Source organism: Geotrypetes seraphini, chromosome 5 (genome assembly GCF_902459505.1).
Source record: "Geotrypetes seraphini chromosome 5, aGeoSer1.1, whole genome shotgun sequence".
Lineage (NCBI taxonomy): Eukaryota > Metazoa > Chordata > Amphibia > Gymnophiona > Dermophiidae > Geotrypetes > Geotrypetes seraphini.
Window position 1 is genome coordinate 153041046 of NC_047088.1, and position 24179 is coordinate 153065224.

The 24179-nt window shown below is 43.7% G+C and overlaps 1 protein-coding gene across 4 annotated transcripts in view; it reads left to right on the top strand.

The window, feature by feature from the left end:
* The window catches only part of TRAK2 (trafficking kinesin protein 2), a 198730-nt gene that overhangs the window by 81370 nt on the left and 93181 nt on the right, over positions 1 to 24179 (top strand). For all 4 annotated transcript variants that reach the window (XM_033944580.1, XM_033944579.1, XM_033944577.1 and 1 more), the window contains 2 exons: positions 808 to 1017; positions 23008 to 23086. In XM_033944580.1, the coding sequence (XP_033800471.1) occupies positions 808 to 1017; positions 23008 to 23086 (289 nt within the window). The remainder of the gene's footprint in view (positions 1 to 807; positions 1018 to 23007; positions 23087 to 24179) is intronic.

The window sequence follows — 24179 nt, forward strand, 5'->3', positions numbered from 1 at the left end:
AGAATAATTACTTGAATAGCCATCTAGAGTTACATTTATGATACTCAGACAAAACTGGAAGTATTCAAAAAATGTGGACATCCAGCTTATTCTGATAGATTATGTATTCTACACTTAGACCACTAACTTGTGTGCAGTTTTTTATTATAGCTCATTGTCATCTATAAAATATCATGCTAGCGTGCAGCATTTTCTGTGTGATGATAGTCCAAATCAGTTGATTTTCCTACTTATACTGCTGTTTTGTTCCTTATTCTGTGGCCCGGTGGAATCATTAACGCAAGAGGCATGATAATCAGTCAGCGTTAATCAGTGTTTTGCCAGATCCAACTAAAGTATAGCCGGTTAAGTGTGATATTCAACACTTAACTGACTATGGGTTGCCACCTAGAGATAGGACTAACTTTTATGCAATCCTCTTTATGTTGAATATCGCCACTTAACTGGCCAAGCTTTGGTCCCGCACCCGGACATCCTCAAAGTAGCCAGTTTTCAGTTCAGTGCAAACCACTGAAAATTAGCAGTTAACCCTGAACAGGCAATTAAACTGGCAAGGAGCTATGTTTGTCCTGTTAAATCACTTTCAATATCGAACCCAAGATGTTTTTAATCCTTCTGGAATTGATTGTTTTATCTCAAATTTTGTCATGACACACAGATTGGGGTTCTAAAATTACATGTACACCTTGTAAATTATTCTCACTTGTCCTCATCTTTTGAGCTGGATCCAATCTACATTTTGTTTTCTGTGCTCAGAACTGGGAAGGCAAGAAACATTTATCAGACAGTTGTGTGTGTTAAATGTAGGTGAACCAGCTGCAGCATGAGCTCGCCAAGAAAGATGAGTTACTTCGTGTTGTCTCCATTGCCTCTGAAGAAAGTGAAACCGACTCCAGTTGCTCTACACCACTTCGTTCCAATGAGTCCTTTAATTTGTCACAGGGACTTCTGCAGCTGGAGAATCTGCAAGGCAAACTCAGGGAGCTGGAGGAAGAGAATCTTGAACTTCGATCTCAGGTATACAGAATCCGTCAGCTGTGCTTTTCAGCGCACTGTGATATAGCATGGTTATAATAATAATAATAACTTTATTCTACAGCAGCACACTTATCTATGTTCTCCTTAACCACTGCAATTCATTGTGGAGGTTAGGGGTGTAACCAAGGGCTCCTTTTACGAAGGCGCATTAGCGGTGTAACGCGCGTAATAGTGCGCGCTAAACCGCCGGCCACACTAGCCGCTACCGCCTCCTCTTGAGCAGGCGGTAGTTTTTCGGCTAGCGTGGGGGTTAGCGCATGATAAAACGTCACGGTGCGATAAAGCCGCTAACACGGCTTTGTAAAAGAAGCCCTAAGTATCATTATTGATAACATTATTACATTAACACCCATCCAGTTTTGTTACTATGGCTGTAAAGCTGAAATGTTTTACTCTTTGATTTCATAAAATTTTATTTCAAAAATATTTCAGTTCCCATCCCAGAATATTCCATTTTTATGTCAAAGCTCATTATGTTGGGGTTGTTTTTTTTTAATCTGCTTTAATTCAATCATTAAATTCAATGCTATACCCAAAAAAGAACTAGTTGGGTTACAAAGTACAACTGAACAAAAAGAATGCATATACAGATTTCAATATAAAAACTTACCTATACATACCTAAATAAAATGCAAAGTTTAAATGTTTGTAAATTAAGCAGAAATCATATAAAAACAAACCAGCAAAATTTAGTTTCAATATATATGTTTTCTCCATAGCTGTCTTAATCACAGACGTTTTCACTAATAGTACCTCCATCTGAGTTTGTTCTAGGACAAGGGTGGACAATCAAAGTCCTCGAGGGCCACAACCTAGTTGAGTCTTCAAGCTTTCTGCAATGAATATGCATGAGATTGCATACAATGAAAGCAGTGTATGTAAATCAAATCAATCTTGTGCATATTCATTGGGGAAAATTTGAAAACCCAACTGGGTTGTAGGCCTTGAGGACCGTGCTTGACCACTTCTGATCTAAAAAGAACTAGTCAGTCTGTACTTGCTAACAAAATTACTTAAATACTTTAGGACAACATTATGAAGAATTCTAAATAAAAACATAAGTAGTTTTAAAGTAATCTGCAGATCCAAGGGCCACCGTGTAATAATAATTTTAAAAGGGATAGCACAATCATATCTCTTTCTCCTACAGATTATTTTAGCTGCAGTATTCTGTATTAGCTGGAGCCTCCCTAAAAGCTGTTTAGGCAGTCCCAGATAACAATAAATTTAAATAATCTAACTCTGACAAGTTCATTACCTTAACTACCTGCCTCATGTCAAAATATTCAATTTGAGACTTCTATTGAATTTGAATCTCCCCAATGTCAACTGTACCTGATAGAAATAAATCCAGATGCTTACCAACACACAAAACCACTGTTATATCTAGATTCAAGTTAAGTATATATTTTTTCCATCCATGCAGTAATGAGTCCCACATAACTAGATGACCTAGCATCTTCATTGTCTAGGGCAGAGCTTCCCAAACTGTGGGTCAGTACTACAAATGAGATTACAAAACTTTGTTTTTGGAGTCATGATCTAGGTGGGCTCTTCATAGGCACATCATTATTCAGTACCTCCAGGAGATCATACAGTTTTATTTTGCCACAGTCATGGAGTCACATACACTAAAAGATTGGGAAGCACTGGTCTAGGGACTCTACAATAAGCTAGCTGAAGATCATCAGCATAGGAAAAATGAACCATTTTCTAGCTATAGGTTAGAGCCTCCAGATCATGAAGCAAAATATCAAATTTGAAAAATAATACATCATCTCTGGATATAATTTTATCATTATAAAGTCTGAACTTTTATGAATCGCTAAAGTACTCATTTAGTTGGTAGAGGGAGTTAATAGTGACCCATGAGGATATGTACCTAGTGGCTAATATTTAATTTGTAGGTATCCTGGGTCAAAATAATTATAAATCCATATGAAGTTGTACAATGCTAGCATTACTAAAACCTAGTCAACAGAGTAAATTTGACCATGTAAAAATTTGCTTCAATTGACATGATGCCCAAGTCGGCCTCCAAATGTAAGTTACTTTCTAGTGCAATGTGTCTAGTAATCCTGAATACTAGGGTTATGCATCTGAGCCCACAAGTTGCTTATAGAATATCATTCATCTTTCAACTCTGCCTCCTTCTTACTCCTGTCCCCTCAGTTTTTCTTCTGCAAGCAAGCTGTTCAGATATGTTTCTGATCTGATCTGTAGTTTTGTTATGGGGGGGGGTCCTGTCATTTTAAGTTGGAGGCTCAGTGTCAGAGGTTTCCTCTTGTTAGGACCTCTGCTTAGGACAAGACGCAGATTCACACGGCAGAAGTCAGCTGTTGTGGACACCTGTCTAGCCAGCCTGCTGTAATAATTTTGGAACTCAGAGCCATCCCTTGCTTGCATCCATGATTTATCAGGAGCTTGAGCGCAGGCTGTTTGGCTCCTTCCTGGCTTGGCCGGGATTAATAGCAGGCTGGCTGCATGGTCATACTTACATCACAGCGAAAGTTTCTAGGGGTTGAGGCTCAGTCTAACATCAGTCCCACTGGTAGTCCAAAGACCAAGTTTGTAGAGCAAACCTGTGAGGCAGAGTTCTCCATTTGTTCCAGTTGCACTTCTGAGCTGAAGCAAGCTGGCACCACATGTCACATGAGTAAGCTATTATAGCCTGTGGGGGAGGGTCTAAAAAAGTGATTTTTGAAGGTTTCTGGGGCCAGAACTAAGGTTCTCTTTCTCCAAAACCCCTATGCCAGTAATCTTTGAACTTCAGGGAAGACCCCCCCCCCCCCCCCCGGCCGTTTTTGGCACAAATTCGTTGACGGAAGCCATCTTGGATTTTAAACTACCTTTTTTTCTAAAGCCTCTTATCTGCCTCAGAACCCCTCGATTTTGCTTAAAAGATATGGGTCCCTCAGGTCTTTCTACCCCTGTATCATGCCAAGTTTGTGCTGGATGGTTAGCTAAGGAGCATCAATGTGCTGCTGGAGGGGCAGGAGCCTTGGGCTCAGCCTCCTCTGAATCCTCTTTCCTTCCAAACTTTTGGATATCCACAATCAGATCTTTATCAATTTGCTGCGATTGAGTCAGAGGTCTGTAGACTACACCCATGTAGATAGAAGTTTCATCTTCTCTTTTCAGAGCGATCCATATCGCTTCTTCCTCTCCCCAGGTCCCTTGCATTTCGGTCACTTGGATATTGATCTTTACATAGCTACTCCTCCACCTTTTTGACCATCTCTGTCCTTCCTAAAAAGATTATATCCCGATATATTTGCATCCCATCCATGTGATTCGCTGAACCATGTCTCTGTGATAGCGACAATATCTAGATATGCCTCTAACATCAGGGCTTGCAGGTCATGAACTTTGTTGCTTAGACTGCGAGCGTTTGTGGTCATCGCTTTCCAGCGGTAATCTCCTTTTTCATATGGATTTTTGTTTTATTTCACTTTCTGTTGCAATACTAAGAAATGAGTTGCTGATATTGTTTTTATGTTGCAATATTTACTACTATCACATCTTTTCTTTTGCCGGGGGTGGTCTCTATAATTGTCCTTCATACATAGTTTAAATGCCTAGAAACATTCTCTGGAAGGTTTCCTTTTCCTGCTGTAGTAATATGTAGCCCATATTTGCAATATAGCTTCTTGCCCTTCTATGTATTTCCCCATCCTCCTATGTACCTGAAGCCCTCTTGATGACACCAGGCTTTGAGCCATCTATTAAAGTCCTCTGTGTTTTTCACTCTTTGCTCTCCCTTTCCATATGCAGGCAGTATTTCAGAAAAAGCTAAAGTCTTTACAAAAGGTTTCACGCCCTCACCAAGCTCCCGAAAAGCTTTCTGTGCTGCAAGTGTGGAGTTGTTGGCCAGGTCATTTGTTCCCAGATGGATAACATCATCAGTGTTAAAATCCTTAGTTTCTTCCTTAATTATAGTCTGTATTTGCCTGGAACTCTTGGTAGCTGAGGATCCTGGAAGACATTTCACTATTTTGGTCTCCTCGCCTTGTGTTCCAAGGTTAATGCCTCTGATGATGGAATCCCCCAACAGTAATAGTTTTCTGTTTTTGGCTTTTTTATTTGTGCTTAAGGTGCGCTTGTTCTCTTGAGTTATCTTCATTGGTTCCAGTCCCACCTCCCTTCTGTTTTCTTGAGTATCGCAGTGCACTAGTGGAGCAAAGGAATTCTGTAGAGGTAATATTAGTGAAGGTGGATGTTTCTGTGTTTCATGTTGCAGTCTTCCTGAGCCTACTGTGACCCATTTATTCCTGAGCTGTTTATTCTTTGAAGTAGAGGTGGTAAGTTGGTATGATTTTTGTGGAGTGATGGAAGCTGCTTTAATTGTATTCAATTCCTGTTTAAGTTTGCAGAGCTCCTCCTTATTACTAGCAAGTTGAAGACAGATGGGGCAAGCCTTAAGCCTCCAAATAGTATGTCTTGGAATTAAAGCACCACAGTGATTGCATAGAATAAAGGTCATCTTGAGTGGTTGTGAAGTGACTTGATTTGAGTAGTTCTGATTATTTGGGTCTCTATATATGAAAAGTGGTCCCTGGGGTTGGTGGGACTATAAGTCTTACCCCTTATTCCTATGAAGTGAAAGAGGAAATAAGATTTAACAAAGGAAAGAGAAGGGGTTTTTTTTGTGCTTTTTTTAAAGTAAGAAACAGGGAGGAGGAGAAGAGAAATTAAGCAGATATAATGCTGAAAAACAGTGAAAAGAGCAAAATATGAAAAGCTGAGTAACTTAGCTTTTAGAAGTTCACAGGACAGACTTGTTCACAGCACTGTCCCAAAGATAATGCAGTTAACCTTAGTAGTAAATCAGAGCCCCTCCCTTCTACACCTAATCAGCAGACACAATGGCTGAAAACTAGTAAGTCAGAAATACAGGCTCTATACCACCCTAAAACACAAGATTTTAAACAAAAATGCAGGCTCTATACCACCCTAAACTTCAGGATTTTAAACAAAAATGCAGGCTCTATACCAAATCAGTGGCTACTCTAAAACACAGGATTTATAACAGGATTTTCCCTACTTTAGTCACCCTGTGCCATAGGCACCAGGATTTAATTAGAGTTAATATAAGTTTTACCCTTATTCCTATGAAAAGGAAGAGGAAATAAGATTTAACAGAGGAAAGAGAAGGGTTTATTTTTTTGTGCTTTTTTTGTTTTGTAAGAAACAGGGAGGAGGAGAAGAGAAATTAAGCAGATATAATGCTGAAAAACAGTGAAAAGAGCAGAATATGAAATGCTGAGTAACTTGGCTTTTAGAAGTTCACAGGGCAGACTTGTTCACAGCACTGTCCCAAAGATAATGCTGTAATTGATGTAACTGAATAGTCACAGTTATCAAAGAAGTACCAGAAATTGTATGGAATTATACTTTTCCGACAAAATTATGTTCAGTTAGTAGCTTAAATTATGTTAACTGAGTCTCAAATGACTAAATATTCAAATTTCACCATGTGATGCAGGACTTTTGCATACCACTGTATATAGTACATATGTAAAATTTGTGACTGAGTAGCCTGTAGATCTGAGAATTTCTAAATGATAGAATTGATTTCTAAACTACCTGAAGCTACGTAATCATTTAACATCACTATTACAGGAACTACATGTAAATACTTTTCTAATGGCATCCCCTTCTCATCAATTCCTACTCTCCCTTTTGTCATGATCTTTTTGGACAAGGATATGGTAGAATCCGGGCAGAAATAGTTAGCCATATTTGAAGCCTTAGGTAGTCATTAACCCGGAAGAGGGCTATTTTGTGAAGTTTTTCAGTGTATACTGACTTCCTTTAGAGCTGGCATTTTGCTCACTTGCTTCTGGATCATAATCTCCAAAATAGCGAACTCTGCTTTATGTGGTGCATCCTGGGATGAACTGGGTTGGGCCAGTCTGCCATATTTATTTTTATTTTAAAAATTGATATACTGTTTAAGCCTAAATGGTTTATATGTCTTTACATACATAATACAATAAAACAATAAAATCAAACAAACATGATGAATAATCCTGAAAAAATCATGTGAAATAACCAGCAAATGGACAATCATATAAGAAAATGCCTCCCATATATGACACTGACCCTGCCCAGTTTGTCATCCCCAAGATGCACCACAGAGGGCAGGAGCCGCCATTTTAGATACTTGGGTCTGGGGGGAGCTAAGAAACAGGGTTGAAAGTGGGATGGGTGCCACTAGATAACCGAGATTATTTTTTAAGTTTTGGTTTGGTGGGGGGAAGAGGGGTGCCACTAGACACAGGGAACAGTTTTTATTGGGAAGGAGGAAGGGAGGGCTGGTCATGTGAGGGTGGGAGCTGCAGGATATATATAAATACATATATATATATATTTTTTTTTTTTTTTTAATTTAAGATCACAGAGGGGGCATGGGAGGGAGCCGTATGGGGTGATTTAGGGAGATGAGACAGTGCTAGATTGCTGCAGTGGAGATTGAGATGGTGCAGATCCCAACTGCGGGGACTTTATACCAGCCTCGGTCCTAGCAGTAGGTTTCTAGCTTTGAGTTCCCACGGTAGACATTGATTTACAGCCTTGCATACTATGAGGTAGCTGACCAGCTCTTTAGTATGCATTTTAATATGCATGATGGCTGCTGCGGGAACACAGAATCCCTTTTAGCATACAGTGGATTTTAACAAGGGCATGCTGTAGACCACGGTAGCTTTCTACATCAGCCCCTTTGTTTGGTGTCCATATGATTTGAACAGGTAGAACATTAGCTTCTAAGGCAAATTTTTAGAGCTATAATACTGTCTACAAACAGCATAAGTAGTTGAGTAATTTTAAAAAATTATGCATACCAGTTACCAGGATATTATTCCTTTTTAAAAAAAATTCTTTATTTAGCCAGGATATTATTCTTATGAAAAGATTTACCATGTCAAAGATTATTAGGACTAGGGTGCATTCCATGAAAAAAAATGCAACAGACTTAAAACAAATCATTCATGTGGTGGAATTTGTTTCTAAGATGTGATAAAGGCATTTAGCATAACTGAATTAAAAAAAAAAAAAAGAGAGAGAGAACTTGAATTCGTTCCTGGAGGAAGAGTCAACAAACAATTATTAGCCAAGTTATCCCTGTGTATGAGCAGCAAGAAATCACTTTACTTTGTGATGAGTCAGGGTCTTTCAGGTGGCCAGACTGTCCCGTGCTAGAGACAAAATGTATCTTTGGGCTGAGCCAGTTTGGCACATATTATGATGATATGTAAAGGTCTGAAAGATAGTTTTATATTGCATTGTAACTAGGATCAACAGAAAGTATCATAAAACCAAATAAGTTTCCAACCAGATGCGTGGGTCTGATTTGATCAAAGGTGAAAAATTATAGAAATGATTTGATTAAAATAGACCCTTATCTCATTTCTTTTGATTTAGTCTTTCTCTTTATTGAAATGTGTTTGGAAGTGTGCCAATGTGAACCTTTATACACTGTAATAAAATTCTGTGGAAATGTTTACTTACAGATTGTATTTTTATATTAAACATTTGAGATAGGAATTGGAGCCAAAAATTTCTGCTTATCAAATATCCTCACTGATTGTGTTCATTATTCTCTTACCAAGGAATGCTAGTAACAGACTCAAGGCTGGGTTGGGCTGCATCTCATTGACCATGCTATGCATTGCCTTGCAGAGTTCACTAAGGTTCATTGCTTGACTTTGTCCATGGGTCAGTAAGAGGTTGATTTACTGCAAAGGCAGTGTTTAAGGCCTGCGAGGAGGAAGCGGAGGAAGGAGTCATGTACTTCATTGAGTTTCAATACTTTGTGGCCAAACAGGCCCTTGATATCAGGCCACGTATCAGGACTCCCAAATATAGGAGTCCTGGTATGTGGCCCCTAGCCAAGGAATAGTGTTCCAATCTCTGAGCCAAGGTAAGCTAGTAGGGAATCTCTCTTATTTACTTTTAGAAGGAAAGGGTAATTGCTGGGTAGGTGGAAATGATAGCTAATGGTGCCTGGTCCTAATTTAATTGAAAGTTCAAAGACACCAGTGGAAATAGGCAAATCAAAAAGAAATTGTAGTTTCATGAATTCATGGTATGAATATTTAGGGATAAAATTAAGTTTTATCCTAGCATCCTTTTTCATCTGAAATACTATGATTTTTCTCTGGTGTAATTGGAACAGTTACTGCAGTGATATTCTTTCCCTTGGTTTTAATCTGATTTTCTATATAAATAGGATTTTTTCTTACCATTACTTTTTTCAGGACACAATATCTATATTTTGATTGAGAAGTTTTGTTTTGGGGGGGTTTAAACTTGTCTGCAGCAAAATAACTATCATAGTTCCATAACTCTACTTCCAACGTGTATATTTACATGTTTGCAAGGAACAATGTCAGCTTCTGTTGCTGAAACTTTTATAATAAAAGTTTCATACTGGTTGTTTAAAGACATCTCCCTTGCCTTCCTTTTTTCTCTTGTTTGTTCCTTTCTTTGCTGACATTTCTCACCCACCTGCAAGGCTGCAAATACGGGATATGTCGCTAGTTTTTGCTAGCATTCATTGCAGATCTAGTGTATGTTCCCTCCCCCTTCCTCCATACTGCCTTCTGAATCACCACAATTTGTAGTTCTTCTTTCCTGCCCTAGCAAGCATAAATGTCTGATTCCATTATATTTTTTGGCCTAAAATGTGTGAATGTAAATGATAGCAGCTTGAATTCATGTAGTAGTATGCAACAGAATATTGAAAAGGAAACCATCTGCAAAGATTTGTAAATATCTATGGTTTTGAGAAAATAAAAACTGCAGTTTGTATTATTGGGCAGCAAATCTGAGAATCGTTTTCTTTTGGAGGAGGTCAATGCCACACTAACAACAGATAAAGGTGGAACAGACTTCCATGTCACCATAGAACGTTCAATATATTCCCTTTACCCATCTTGTCTATTCTCTTTTTCATACAACTAAGCTGGACATGTTCTGCTAAACTGGGACGTACACAGGTGAGGCTGGACTCATTTTAGACCTGGGGCCCGCCGCGTGAGTGGACTGCTGGACATGATGGACCACTGGTCTGATCCAGCAGCAGCAATTCTTATGTTCTTATGCCATACCATACTTTGATACTGTAAACTGAGCCCTGAGCTCTCTCCATTGATGTATATTGAGGACACTCCTGTATTTTCTCCAGGACAAGAGGGTAGAGAAAGGTTTGTTTAGTTAAGCAAGAATGGGCTTACAAATATTTAATTCAAAATGGGAAAATTGTGAACAGCGCTCAGATATTGGATCGCTGCAACACAGTCACAACCTTTTGTTTTAAATTGGTTGCTTCATTTCCTGCTGCCCATAAAGTGGAATTTACAAAGAAACTGTACTAGGTGGAGTCTATACTATGGGGATGATTTCTGTGTGTTACAAATCTCTAGTAGTAGAGAGGGTTGATAAGAGACTCATTTCGTCAGTTATGGGAACAGACCTTTATGCAGGCATTTTTGGATGAACAACGGAAGATGATCATCTTGAACCTGAAGAAAACAGTTACATCTGTAACTCAAGAGTCCCAATATTAATTGCTTAGATATACATACTTAATTTCACAGAAACTAAGATTCTAATTCAGCCTACTGCTGGCAAAATTGTGGAGAGGTAGGCATATTCCAGCACATGTGGCAGGATTACCCAAAGATGAATCAATTCTGGGGTACTGTATGGATATTTAATCAACTTATTTTTCAAAACTCATGTACACAACAATATGGGCTGGCTATGCTGCAAGTCTAGTTTGGACCCAGTTGTACTGGATAGAAGCATTCTATTTGCCTTTCTACTCCTGGCAGCTAGACTCGAAATAGCACAGTGGAAAAATTATTGTCCTGCTTTCTCTGACTAGATTATGAAATGTCACCATTTTATTGAGGGAGACTGCTTCAGAGCAGTCCTATATAACACTGGAATCTTGAATCAACAGATGGAGACCAGTAATTGAATATCTTGCAAAAGACCCCAATACCTAGGGTATCTCTTTGACTTAATCATAGTATGCTAGCATTGATTCTAATGTATTGATATGGGTTCATACTTTGTCTTTTTACCCCATGCTATGTTTCAGTACTTAGTTTATTTGTAATGATATGGCAGTGAGCTATGTTCCATCTATATTCAGTGGCTTATATATTTTACATGGCCATTATGTGGTCACTCGCAAAAATACCGACACATCCTGACTTTCAAATAAAATTAAACTATAAAAATTAATTAAACTAAACATAAATCAATTACCATATGTGTGATGGTTTTTTCGTGCTACATACAGAAATTCACTGCTAATACTGGGATCAAAAATTGTTGGCTTTTAGAACTTGTCCTTCACACGAAAAAAATTTACGTGCATCCGACCAATTGGCAGTGAGTGATTATTTCAGACATTTAATGCAATTTTTTTTAAAAAATCTATCTACAGTGCGCAGGGGGAGCACTACACATATCTGTGTGTGGTTGAGATTATTATTTGTTTTCTTTTTTGTTGCAAATGTATGTATATTGATGTATTAATTGTACCTAGTGAGCAGCTCACTGCGCCAACCTCGCTCTTAGGTGTTCAGGAATAATGACAAATGCATATATATTACCAGTCCAATATTGTTTATTAATATTAACAGCAAATTCTGCCCCAAGCCTGTCTCTGACTTAAAGGAGGGGCAGGACCACGGCAGAGGGAAGACAGCTCCTGAGGCCTATGGCAACCTGTAAGAATTGCTAAAGTACCACCTGCCACCGGCCGTCTCCCATTCGTCCCCTTTGGAGATCCCCACAGGAATAAGGAAGTTAAATTAATAGAATACTTAGGCACAGAAAAACAAAGAAATACTTCCAAGAACTGCCCCATAAGAACTGCCTGTCACGGTGCTCATTAGTGGAACTGAATAAAAGACAAGTACAATGGATTTAGAAGGGGGACGATCCGCCCGGGTGCACGGCTTGGAGGGGTGCACAGCCGGCCAGGTCCGGGTCATCCTGCCTTTCTTTTCCCCCGGTCCGCACTCGGGGCTTGCGCCTGCCTGGTCCCGCGCCGACGCTTGAATGGTGCCGTCAACTCCCGCGAGTCTCGCGATAACCAACGGCACCATTTGGGCGGCGGGTGCGAGCCCCGTGCGCAGACCGGTGGAAAGGAAGGGCAGGAGGACCCGGACGGCTGTGCATCCCTCCAAACCGTGCACCCGGGGTGGGGGAGGACCGCCCCACCTCAGTACGCCACTGATTGGGAGGCCGATTTTGGGGTTTTTAAAATTGTATATCGGGCAGCATTAGGCCTCGCTCTTACCTCAATCATTACAGGCGCTTCTATTTCTTGTGATGCGCTGAGCTCCGTCCCCCACCGACCTTCACCCCGCCCTTCCAGCACTCTGATTGGCCAGCGTTCTTTAAGAGGCGGGCCAGTCAGGAGGGGAAAAAAAGAGAAGGGAAGAAGGGAACCTGCTGTGCGATCGACTGGGGTCGCCTGAGCGAACGACCTGTCGATCGCGATCGACGCGTTGGGCACCCCTGCTTTAGAACATATTCACTTTCTTCTATACCCAGCATTGGATGTGAAATCAGATATGCTTCAAGCTAACTAGCTCAAGAACATCTGTTATCAATTAGTTCATGAGGATCTTTTGGCGCGAATCCTTTAGACAAAGGACAGGCACAAAGAAGGACAGAAACCAAAATGGAGGCAGATTAATAAAAAATGGAGTTCTTAATACCTCTATAAGTGTGTTATGTATATCCTCCATGATCCAGCAAATTACATATGCTTTTTCCCTCCTGGTAAGCCCTAGCGTTTTTCTGTTATTCTCTAATGTTATTTTTCTGGCTTTTGCCGCAATCCATATTCAGATTTGTTTATATTTGTGTACCAACTTTTCATAAGTTTCTATTGGGCTTGGCCTTAACTATCACATATGCATCTAACTAGATTTACCTAGAATCAAATGAAAAGGAGGCATCTCATATGTAGAAAAAATCTACAACATTCAAATTTTTTCTCATACACTATCCATTCCAATACAGCATATCATAGCACCCCCTAGCTGCCAAATATGCCATTACTCACTAGGTATGTCACCTCGAACGATGTGGAAAGTTTTGGCTATAAAATGTTCAATTAAAGTTTAGTGCTCCTTTTACAAAGCTGCGTTAGGCCTTTTTTTTATCACCAGCTGTGGCGGTATTAGTCACCTTCGATAATAAATTCAACTACCATCTTCAAATAAGTACCGTAGTTCAATGCTGTTTTTACCTACTACGAATGATCAGATCATTCGCGAAGTTACTAGAACCAGCTTCTTTAAATACCGGTACTCTTATCCACTCTCTAGTAATTTCATGCATAGACTAATGCAACGCCCTTTATAAGAACATAACAAAAAAAGAAATGACGCCTCCAGATAGTGCAAAACACTGCAATAAAAATCATATTCAATGCAAAAAAAACCAAACGACCATATTTCCCTTCTCCTATGCAAAGCACACTGGCTGCCAGTAGAACATAGAATAAGCTACAAAATCCTTCTACTTATGTTTAAAACCCGTCTAAACAATCAACCGGAATTCATCAATAATCTTCTCATTCCCTACAATTCTTTTTTTTTTTTTTTAAATCTTTATTCATTTTCAAATCAAACAATAAGTGCACAAAAATATATCATAAAAGTAATTTTCATATAGCACATAAATCTAATCGTGTAAAATCCCCATCCACCCACCCTTCATCACATTCTCAACTAAAATGGAATATACTATATTATACAACATATTATATAACATATTGCATTAAATTACATCCCAAATCCATCCTCCCCCTTGAGTGTGCTAGATAAAACTAAGAATGAAAAAGAAAAGGAACAGAAAAGAAATGATGTCTATTCATCACAATACTTTTCCAATGGCCCCATATCTTTACAAAGTTATTATATGTCCCTTTTTGTACCGCTATTGCTCTTTCCATCTTAAAAATATGGCATAACGAATTCCACCAGAATGTGTAATTATCCCAGGACAAGCAGGCAGCATATTCTCACATGTGGGTGATGTCATCCACGGAGCCCCAGCGCGGACAGCTTTTCAAGCAAACTTGATTGAAGTTTCAAGTTTGCACACTGCACCACGCATGTGTGTGCCTTCCTGATCCACTAGAGGGCGCATACCCTCCTCATGGTCCTCAGTTCTTAGTTTTCCGCTGAGCCAGAAAGACCTTGTCTCTCTTCTCTGCGTTCTTCTAAGTGCCTTTCTGGCACCGCGGCTTCTTTATTTTGTTAGGGAGTCGCTGTGCGTTTGTTAATTGATCGTGTATTTCTTTGTTTCAAAAAAAAAAAAAAAAAAAGAGGACTTTTTATTGTGTTTTTCCTCCGGCAGGCCCTTCTTGGGCCTCAGCCATGCGGCTAGGCCTCATTTGCCTGCAGCTGTATTTTCTTCTTCCCTGGCCTCTCTCTGGGCTCACCTCGTGTGAGCAGAATGGCCGGGACCCTCTTCCCTTCGTTGGAATCGGACTGTGCAGCTTCGATCCCCGGTAAGTTTTTCTTTCTTTCTTTCTTCTAGGTGCGTTACCTCGGTAACGCCTCCGGCTGAGTCTCAGGCATTCCAGGCATCGAGTGCGATCGTGCCCGCCTCTACGAGACCTTCAAGCGTGCCTCCTTTCATGGGAATACTCATATCGAGGTTGCCCTTATGGAGTGCACTGCTGCACCTTTATTACCAGTTTCATTGGTACGGTGCCGACTTCTGAAACTCGATGTGCCTCGACGTCGACTGGAGCTTCGTGCCTCGACGTCGACTGGAGCTTCGTCCCTCGACGTCGACGGAGGCTTCGTGCCTCGACGGAGGCTTCGTGCCTCGACGGAGGCTTCGTGCCTCGACGGAGGCTTCGTGCCTCGCCGTCGACTGAGGCTTGGTGCCTCGACGGAGGCTTGGTGCCTCGACGTAGGTTTGGTGCCTCGACGGAGGCTTCGTGCCTCGACGTCGACGGGGGTTTCGTGCCTCGACGGGGGTTTCGTGCCTCGACGGAGGCTTCGTGCCTCGACGGAGGCTTCGTGCCTCGCCGTCGACTGAGGCTTGGTGCCTCGACGTCGACTGAGGCTTGGTGCCTCGACGGAGGCTTCGTACCTCGACGGAGGTTTGGTGCCTCGACGGAGGCTTCGTGCCTCGACGGAGGCTGTGTGCCTCGACGGAGGCTGTGTGCCTCGACGTCGACGGGGGTTTTGTGCCTCGACGTCGACTGAGGCTTCGTGCCTCGGCGTCGACTGAGGCTTCGTGCCTCGGCGTCGACTGAGGCTGCGTGCCTCGACGGAGGCTGCGTGCCTCGACGGAGGCTTGGTGCCTCGACGGAGGCTTGGTGCCTCGACGGAGGCTTTGTGCCTCGACGGAGGCTTGGTGCCTCGACGGAGGCTTGGTGCCTCGACGGAGGCTTGGTGCCTCGACGGAGGCTTGGTGCCTCGACGGAGGCTTGGTGCCCCGACGGAGGCTTGGTGCCCCGACGGAGGCTTGGTGCCCCGACGGAGGCTTCGTACGTCGACGGAGGCTTCGTGCCTCGACGTCGACGGAGGTTTCGTGCCTCGATGTCGACGGAGGTTTCGTGCCTCAACGGAGGCTTCGTACCTCGACGTCGACGGAGGCTTCGTACGTTGACGGAGGCTTCGTGCCTCGACCTCGACGGAGGCTTCGTACGTCGACGGAGGCTTCGTACCTCGACGTAGACGGAGGCTTCGTGCCCCGACGGAGGCTTCGTGCCTCGACCTCGACGGAGGCTTCGTACGTCGACGGAGGTTTCGTACCTCGACGTCGACGAAGGTTTCGTGCCTCGACGGAGGCTTCGTGCCTCGACCTCGACTGAGGCGTCGTGCCTCGACGTCGACTGAGGCGTCGTGCCTCGACGTCGACTGAGGCGTCGTGCCTCGACGTCGACGGAGGCGTCGTGCGTCGACGGAGGCGTCGTGCCTCGACGTCGACGGAGGTTTCGTGCCTCGACGTCGACGGAGGTTTCGTACGTCGACGGAGGTTTCGTGCCTCGACGTCGACTGAGGCTTCGTGCCTCAACGGAGGCTTCGTACCTCGACGTCGACGAAGGTTTCGTGCCTCGACGTCGACTGGGTGCTTGGTGCCTCGACGTCGACTGGGGCTTGGTGCCTCGACTGAGGCTTTGTGCCTCGACGTCGACTGCGGCTTGGTGCCTCACCACCGCCTGAGGCCTTGTGCCTCGACGTAGTATGCGGCTGGGTGCCTCGACGTCGTCTAAGGCTTTGTGCTTTGATTTTCTGACTCAATGTCGACTGGGGCTTGGGGTCTCGATGTCGACTGAGGCTGTGTGTCTTTGTACCTTCAACGTCGGCTGCGGCCGTGTGCTCCGCGTCATTTGACGCTGGTGCTTTGACGTCGCCTGAGGCTTGTGCCTCGACGTCGACTGAGGCTGGGGGCCTCATCGTCGGCTGGAGCTCGGTGCCTCGTCGTTGCCGAGGCTTCGTGCCGTCGACAGAAGCTTTGTGCCTTGACGTCACTTGGGCCGTTTTACCTCGGCAGCGGCTGAGGTATTGGGCCTCGGCGTCGACTGCGGGTTTGCGCCTCGGCGTCTCCAGCTCCGGTTCGAGAGGCTTCCCCGCTTTCTCTTCGGTTCATTCCGGGCAGCCGTGACGGAATCTTGTAGTGCGGAGTTTGGTTTCCTGGAGGAGACTCTCTCCCTGCTCCGGCTCTATTGCTCCCGCCATGCGTCATCTCGCTTGGCGCAGAGTGTGGCTGAGGATCCGAACCTCCAGGGTCGTCTCGCCGCTTTTACTTGCGTGAGTTCTGCGCTTCTTCAGGCCTCTCTTGCGGTGGCCACTAACCGCCTCTCAGACCGCGACCGGTCCTTCGCCCCTCGGGACGCCTTCAGCTAAATCCCGTCTGCCTTGGTGGGTTGGTCTCCTTCTCCGGAGGGGCCCTCTGGATACCTTTCTTGTGTTATCTCGGCCTCCTTCGCAGCAGCCGCAATAGCTGCAGCAGCGCCGGGTTAGGGTTCAGCCGCCGGCTTCGGCGACTTCTGGCCATCCTTTTGACTATTCTCGCATAGCCTCTGGGCTGCTCCCCTTCTGGGGATTCCTCCCCTCCCTTCGGGAGGGGTGTCTCTGTGTCTACGCACCGGGAGTATTGCCTCTCTTCTGTCGGTTGGGCATTCCCATCCTCCCTTCTGCGTCTGGTCCTGGCCCTTCGTGACCTGCACTAGTTTCTAGTACGGGAGTGGGTCAGACTCTGCCACCCCGGTCTCGGGAGTCCGTCGGGGCGGACCTGGACCCAGTTTGTCTGCGCTCCTTCTTGTCTCGGCCTCAGGGGGAGGCCCTTGTTTGTTTATGCCGGAAGGTGGCCCCTCTGTCCTCGGTCCGCCTCCGGTCTTTTCTGCCTCTGCCTCGGCAGGCTGCCTGTCGGCGCTTGAGTCAGCTGGTGTCTCAGCGGTCTTCGGCCTCGGCTGAGCTGTTGCTGATCCTTTTTGGATCAGGGGTCTCCACGGTGATGTCCCGCTGTTCGCCTGGTTTCATCTTCGTGTTCCCCGCTGGACCCGAGCATCTCAGTGATGGCAGGATCGGGATCCCGCTTCCCAGCACATTGTGGTGCCTCCCTCCTGGACACGCTCGTTTCGTTGGTGGGCCACCACTTTGTATCCCCGCATCAGAAGGTTCTGCCGATGGACTCCTCGGCATGGGCTTAGGGGTGCACCTCGATGGCCTTCGGACTCAGGGTCCTTGGTCGGGTGCAGGCTGTCGCAGCCGCATCATTCTGATGGAGCTCCGGGCCATTTACAATGCCGTGGTGGATTTTTGTTATGGGTTGCAAGATTGCGGGGTCCTGGTGCGTCCCGACATCTCGGTGGCGATGTTTCTGTGACCAAGCCAGGGTGTACAGGTTCCCCATTACTTTGCAGGGAAGCCCTTCGTCATTGGCAGGGGACGTTACACCACTGCTTCTTTCTTCGGGCGGTGTTTTTCCAGGGCGTGCAGCATTGTCTGTTGGACACGTTGAGTCGCCCTTTTCGACCGCATGAATGGTTGCTCCATTCTCGGACTCTGCGGCATGTGGTTGTTCGGTGGGGAACCCAACAGGTAGTTCTGTTCGCTTCGCCCCTCACTCACTGGTTGCCTCGATATTGCTCGAGGATGTTCTCCTGGGTTCGCATCGAGGAGGATGCTTTCCTTCTCGATGTAATGGGCAGGTTCCTCTATGCGTTCCCTCCCTTTACTCTGATTCTCGGGTCTTTGATACACCTCCTGTCGGTCTGCGCCACCAGGATCTTGATGGCTCCTCTGTGGCCCTGGCGGCCATGGTTCTCCCTGCTCCTCCAGCGTGTCAGGGAGACTCAGCTTCTACCTATGTTCCCGTCTCCGCTGTCTCAGTGTTGCGGTTTCTGTTGCATTCCAATCTGCAGTCTCTACACTTATCAGCTTGGTTCCTCGCAACTTGCCTCCCTCCTTCTGTTTCTCTCAGTCGGTGGGGGTGTTCTCGAGGCCTCTCGAAAGATCTCCACTCGGCAATGCTTTTCCCAGATATGGTCCTGATTTGCTGAGTGGTGTGCTGAGCACCGCATGGATTCGCTCTCTGCCTCCTTGCCTTCAGTGCTGGATTTTCTGTTGCACTTGTCTCGGTCTGGTCTCAAATCTACATCTATTCGAGTCCACCTCTGTGCTTTTGCTGCCTTTCTTCGGCCGCTAAATGGGACGCTGCTCTCCGTCCACCAGATGGTTTCCCGTTTTATGAGGGATCTCTTCATTGTACATCCTCCGCTCAAAGCCCCTCCGGTGGTTTGGGATCTTTGTGTGTTCCTGGCTCAATTGGTGATACCTCCATTTGATTCCATTGATGAAGCTCTTTTGAATTACTTCACCTGGCAGGTGGGTTTCCTGGTTGCTCTCACGTCTGCTCGCAGAGTCAGTGAGCTGCAAGCTCTGGTTGCGGACCCGTCTTTTCCTGTATTTCATCATGACACGGTGGTCCTGCGTACTCAACCCCAGTTCTTGTCCAGGGTGGTTTCGGACTTTCCTTTCGATCTTTCCATTGTTCTTCCGGTCTTTTTTCCGAAGCCCCACTCGCCTCCTAGCGAGGTGGCGCTTCACACAATTGACTGTCAGAGGGCGTTGGCTTTTTGTCTTCAACGCACTCAGTCTCCTTGGACGGTTCCTCAATTCTTTTTGTCCTTCGACCCTAATTGGTTGGGACGCCCAGTTTCCAAGCGCACCTTGTCCAACTGGTTGGCTGCTTGTTTTTCCTTTTGCTACGCTCAGGCTGGTCTCGCGCTGCAATGTCGAGTCATGGGACATAAAGTCCGAGCGATGGCGGCTTCTGTAGCTTTCCTCAGGTCGACGCCTATCGAGGAGATTTGCAAGGCTGCCACTTGGTCTTCGGTTCATACTTTCACCTCCCACTACTGCCTGGATACTCTGTCCAGGAGCGACGGCCGGTTTGGCCAGTCGGTTTTGCGTAATCTGTTTTCTTGTATTGCCAACTTCCCTCCGTCCCTTTTTGGTTAGCTTGGAGGTCACCCACATGTGAGAATATGCTGCCTGCTTGTCCTGGGATAAAGCACAGTTACTTACCGTAACAGGTGTTATCCAGGGACAGCAGGCAGATATTCTCACAACCCGCCCGCCTCCCCGAGGTTGGCTTCTTTGCTAGCTATCTGAACTGAGGACCATGAGGAGGGTATGCGCCCTCTAGTGGATCAGGAAGGCACACACATGCGTGGTGCAGTGTGCAAACTTGAAACTTCAATCAAGTTTGCTTGAAAAGCTGTCCGCGCTGGGGCTCCGTGGATGACGTCACCCACATGTGAGAATATCTGCCTGCTGTCCCTGGATAACACCTGTTACGGTAAGTAACTGTGCTTTAAGATTCTTGTGATTTTTCCAATTATTGGTAATATGTTGAATTCTTCTAAAGCCCTTCGTTCAATGAACCAGAATCTCCTCACAATTCCTTCTTTAAAACATATAAATACTATGCGATTAAATAACTTTGCCGTATCAGCACCATCCCTTTGGAACTCCATACCCAATCATCTGCGCGAAGAAAAATGTTTACCTCATTTTAAGGCAAAATTGAAAACATTTCTATTCCAGGATGCCTTTGAAACATAACTGCCCTTATAAGGGCTAACTTTTTAATTCCTTCATTGCTCAATATTATCATGTAAATTTACTTCACCTCCTACTGTTTGTTTGTTTCTGTTTGTCATAGATTGAAGTCTTTCGGCTACTAACTTCCCCTTTTGTTATATGCCATTTAGTCTTTAACCCCGATTCTTGTAAATGTGTGATGTTTGATGTTTTAATTATTGTACACCTCTCAAAAGTCTTAATTGAGTGGTATAAGAAATTTTTAATAAACTTGAAACTTGATTAGCTTTAACACTCATAGGAATTCTATGAGCATCTGAGCTAATACCACCGTGGCCAGTGATAAAAAAGCCTAATGCAGCTTTGTAAAAGGGGGGATAAACATTTTTTTAAAAAGTTGCAGTTCAATATTTATTACCTTACAGTATTTCATTAATTTACATGGGGGGAGGGGTGGATAATATTTGGCGGTGGCAGTTAGAATTTTAGTTTTAAGTTCCAGCATTTAATAATGTACAGTACAGTGGTGCCTCGCATAACGAATGCCTCGCACAACGAACGCTGCACACAACGAACTTCATGTCTTGATTCACACAACGAACTTCGTTTCACACAACGAACTTCACACAACGAACTTCGTTTCACACAACGAAGTCGCCCGAGCTGCCGATGTATTGCATCCTTCCGCGCAGGCACTGCAGGCAGTCGTTAGTCACTGCGCTTAACTGCCCTCTCTCACTGTATACAGTCGTCCTTTTAAGATAAACTCAATATTTTTTATATATCATGGCTTCTAAAAAAAGCAGGAAGTGATTTCTGTTGAAATGAAACAGGAAATAATTAGAAGGAGTGAATGTGGGGTAAAACAGTGTGACCTCGTCAAAGAGTTTGGCCTCAGCAAGACCACCATTTTCACCATTTTGACAAATTTATCTTTTTTTATGTCATCTTAGCATATTTTATGCTGCAGAACGAATTATTTTTTTTAACATGTATTGTTATGGGAAAACGCGTTTCACATAACAAACTTTTCGCATAACAAACTTGCTCCTGGAACGAATTAAGTTCGTTGTGTGAGGCACCACTGTATATTCTTTCAGTGGTACTGAATACTGTATGGATAAAACCACAATAGTCAGGCACATTTTGAGCCTGGAGCTATTTAAATAGGTTTAGGTTTGGCTGCAGGAAACAACTTTCGGTGAAACATTTCCCTTTAAAGTTCCACAGAATTTTCTAAAATGCTTTGTTTACTCATCTAAACTTAATAAAGGTAGCACTAAACTGAATTTATATGGCAATCACACTTTAGGCTGGTATTTATTGGAAAACAGTTTCCTTAACAGATTTGATTAAGGATTATTTTTCTATGTATGTTTGATCTTATTTGTTTTACAAATTATGTATGTAAAGTTATGTAAACTGTTTAGGTTTAAATGATATAGAACATTTTAAAATAAATAAGTAAATATTACGGACATGGGTGTAGCCAACTCTCCAATTTTGAGGAAGCCCAGGGGTGGATATAGGAGGCAACACACTTCCACATATTAAACAAACCTTTGCTGGTGGAGTTGCTGAAGCCCTGCAAAAGAAATGCAGTGCCTGAGCCACTCCCCACCTTCTTGCTCTGTTTCTGTAATGTGGAAGTCGGGCATTGGTGGCAGGAGGCATGCCATGGACCTCTGTATTACAGAAGCAGCACAGGAGGCATTGGGTGAGTTGGGACTGCATTTCTTTGGCTGACGGGACTTTGGCATCCCTACTAACCATTTAAGGAAGTACTGCAGGTTTGGAGGGTGACCTGAGCCCCAAGCCCCCCTCCCCCCAGTGGCTACACTGAATGGATACTTGATCAGGTTGTTGCCTTTACCTTCAATCCCCAGTGATCAAGCAGTATCCAATTAAATATAATTAAGATATGAACAAAATTTTATCCCAAGAGGAGTACACATCAAATTTCATAAATGGATAAACTCAGTGGATGACTGCCGTGCTGAGTCAGAAACAGGATGCTAGATTTCATGAATCTTTAGTCTTAAAACACAAGTATTTGGCTAGAACTCAAGACTAAGGGCTCCTTTTATCAAGGTGCGCTATGGGGGTTAGCATGTCGGACATTTCATCACGCGCTAACCCCCGTGGCAGCCTAAAATCCTAACGCCTCGTCAATGGAGAGAGGAAGAACAGACAAAGAGACAAGAGGGGAACACAGATATATACCTAATGTCAGCATATATATATATATATAAATAACTTTTTATTTCTTAAGTTATTTACATATATATATATATATGCTGACATTAAGTATATACCCATAAAAAGAAAGTATTGCTTGTTTTTTGTTAATCATAAGTTTCACTTCTCCTAGCACATGACAGCTGATAAGTGTAGATTGTCAGAAATGTCTCAGGTTTAATGGCAGGTGGTTTAATGCGTGGTATTCCGCGTATTAAACCGCTACCGCGCCTTTGTAAAAGGACCCCTAAGAGGTATCATTCTGTTTATCAAGATGAGTTGACCGTAGTTGCACCATGAAGAAATGCAGATGCAATCTATAGATAGGGAGTACCTGTAGCAGATGTCCTCCAAGGAAAGCAGGATACAAATTCTCAAACCCTCCCACCTCTCCATTATTTTAATAAAGGTTGTAATAGACAGATGTCATATGCAATAGCAGCAGTTGGGAAAAACCATGCATGTATAGTTGAACAATCTCAAAAACTCAGTCTTCCTGTGTAGGAACTTTCCCCTGCACTGGTCTCCAGATGACATGACCCATGTGTAAGACTTTGTATCCTCCTCATCTCAGAGAATACTTGCTGCAAGTAAGTAACTTGTTTTCTTTTTCTTTTAGGCTTGCCATATCAAGACAGAAACCATTACTTATGAAGAGAAGGAGCAACAACTAGTGATAGACTGTGTGAACGAAATCCGTGAGTATCTACATCACAGCTCTGCGAGAGCAAGAGCAGTAAATGTAAAGAAGTATTTTGTCCTCATACTTTTTTTTTCTCTAAATATACTAGTTTAGACAGTGAGTTTGAATCTTAAATGGTTTCATGATTTAATAAGATCTCGGAGGTAGTATTGTTCTATGAGGTGTTTGTATGATTTTTTTTAGGAGAGTGACTTTTGCCATAACCAAATTGATTACCAAAAACAGTTGGTGGCAGCACTGGTTAGCATAGTGTGTTGTACAGTAACTGTATTAAGTTTTAGTTTTAATTTCTAAACACCAATAATATTAGGGGAAAACAGGAAATCTAATAGGGTAAAAATTTCAGTCTATCTGCATTAACCCCAAAACAGTTTTCACTTGACAAACTTACATAATCTAAGACAAGTAAGGAAAACAGGCAGAGCATGGCTCATGATTTCTTTCTAACCCCTTTGTATGTGTGTGTGTGTCTCTCTCTCTGTTGTGTTCTACATGTTCACTGCATATGGTGATATCTTGAGGGTGGGTAGCCAGGCCAGTGGTCCAGTTTTCAGGGGTGGTTGAGAGGGATAGGTTTTGGAAGTGGGACAATTTGTGGAATGGTATGACATTTGAGACATCCTTTTGAATGAAGTACAATTGTGTGAGGGAAGTTTTGGAGGGTGAAGGCAGCTATCAGAGGGCATGTTTTTGAATGTGGGTTAATTAAGGTGGTGGGACAGTTGCAAGGGTAGATTTTAGGGGTAGGACAGTTTTTCAGAGTTCTGGGCTTACTTTGTGAGGTGGTAGTACAGTTGAAGGAGGATGGGGCCATTTCAGGGATTTTTTTGGGGGGTGGCAATTGCAGTGCTAGCATTTTGAGGTTAGGCATTTAATGAGGTGGTGGGGCAGTTGCATGGGAGTAGTCTATGTGGGGGCAATTAGGAAAGTAGTATAGTTGCAGGGGCTAGTATTTGAGCATGAAACAATGGTGGGGGTTGTTTGGTGCAGTGGAGCAGAGAAGGGGATAGTTTTGTGGGTGATATAGTATGCAGGTTGGTAAGGCAGATGCGAGGGAGTATTTTTTGCATGTGAGGCAGTTTATAGGA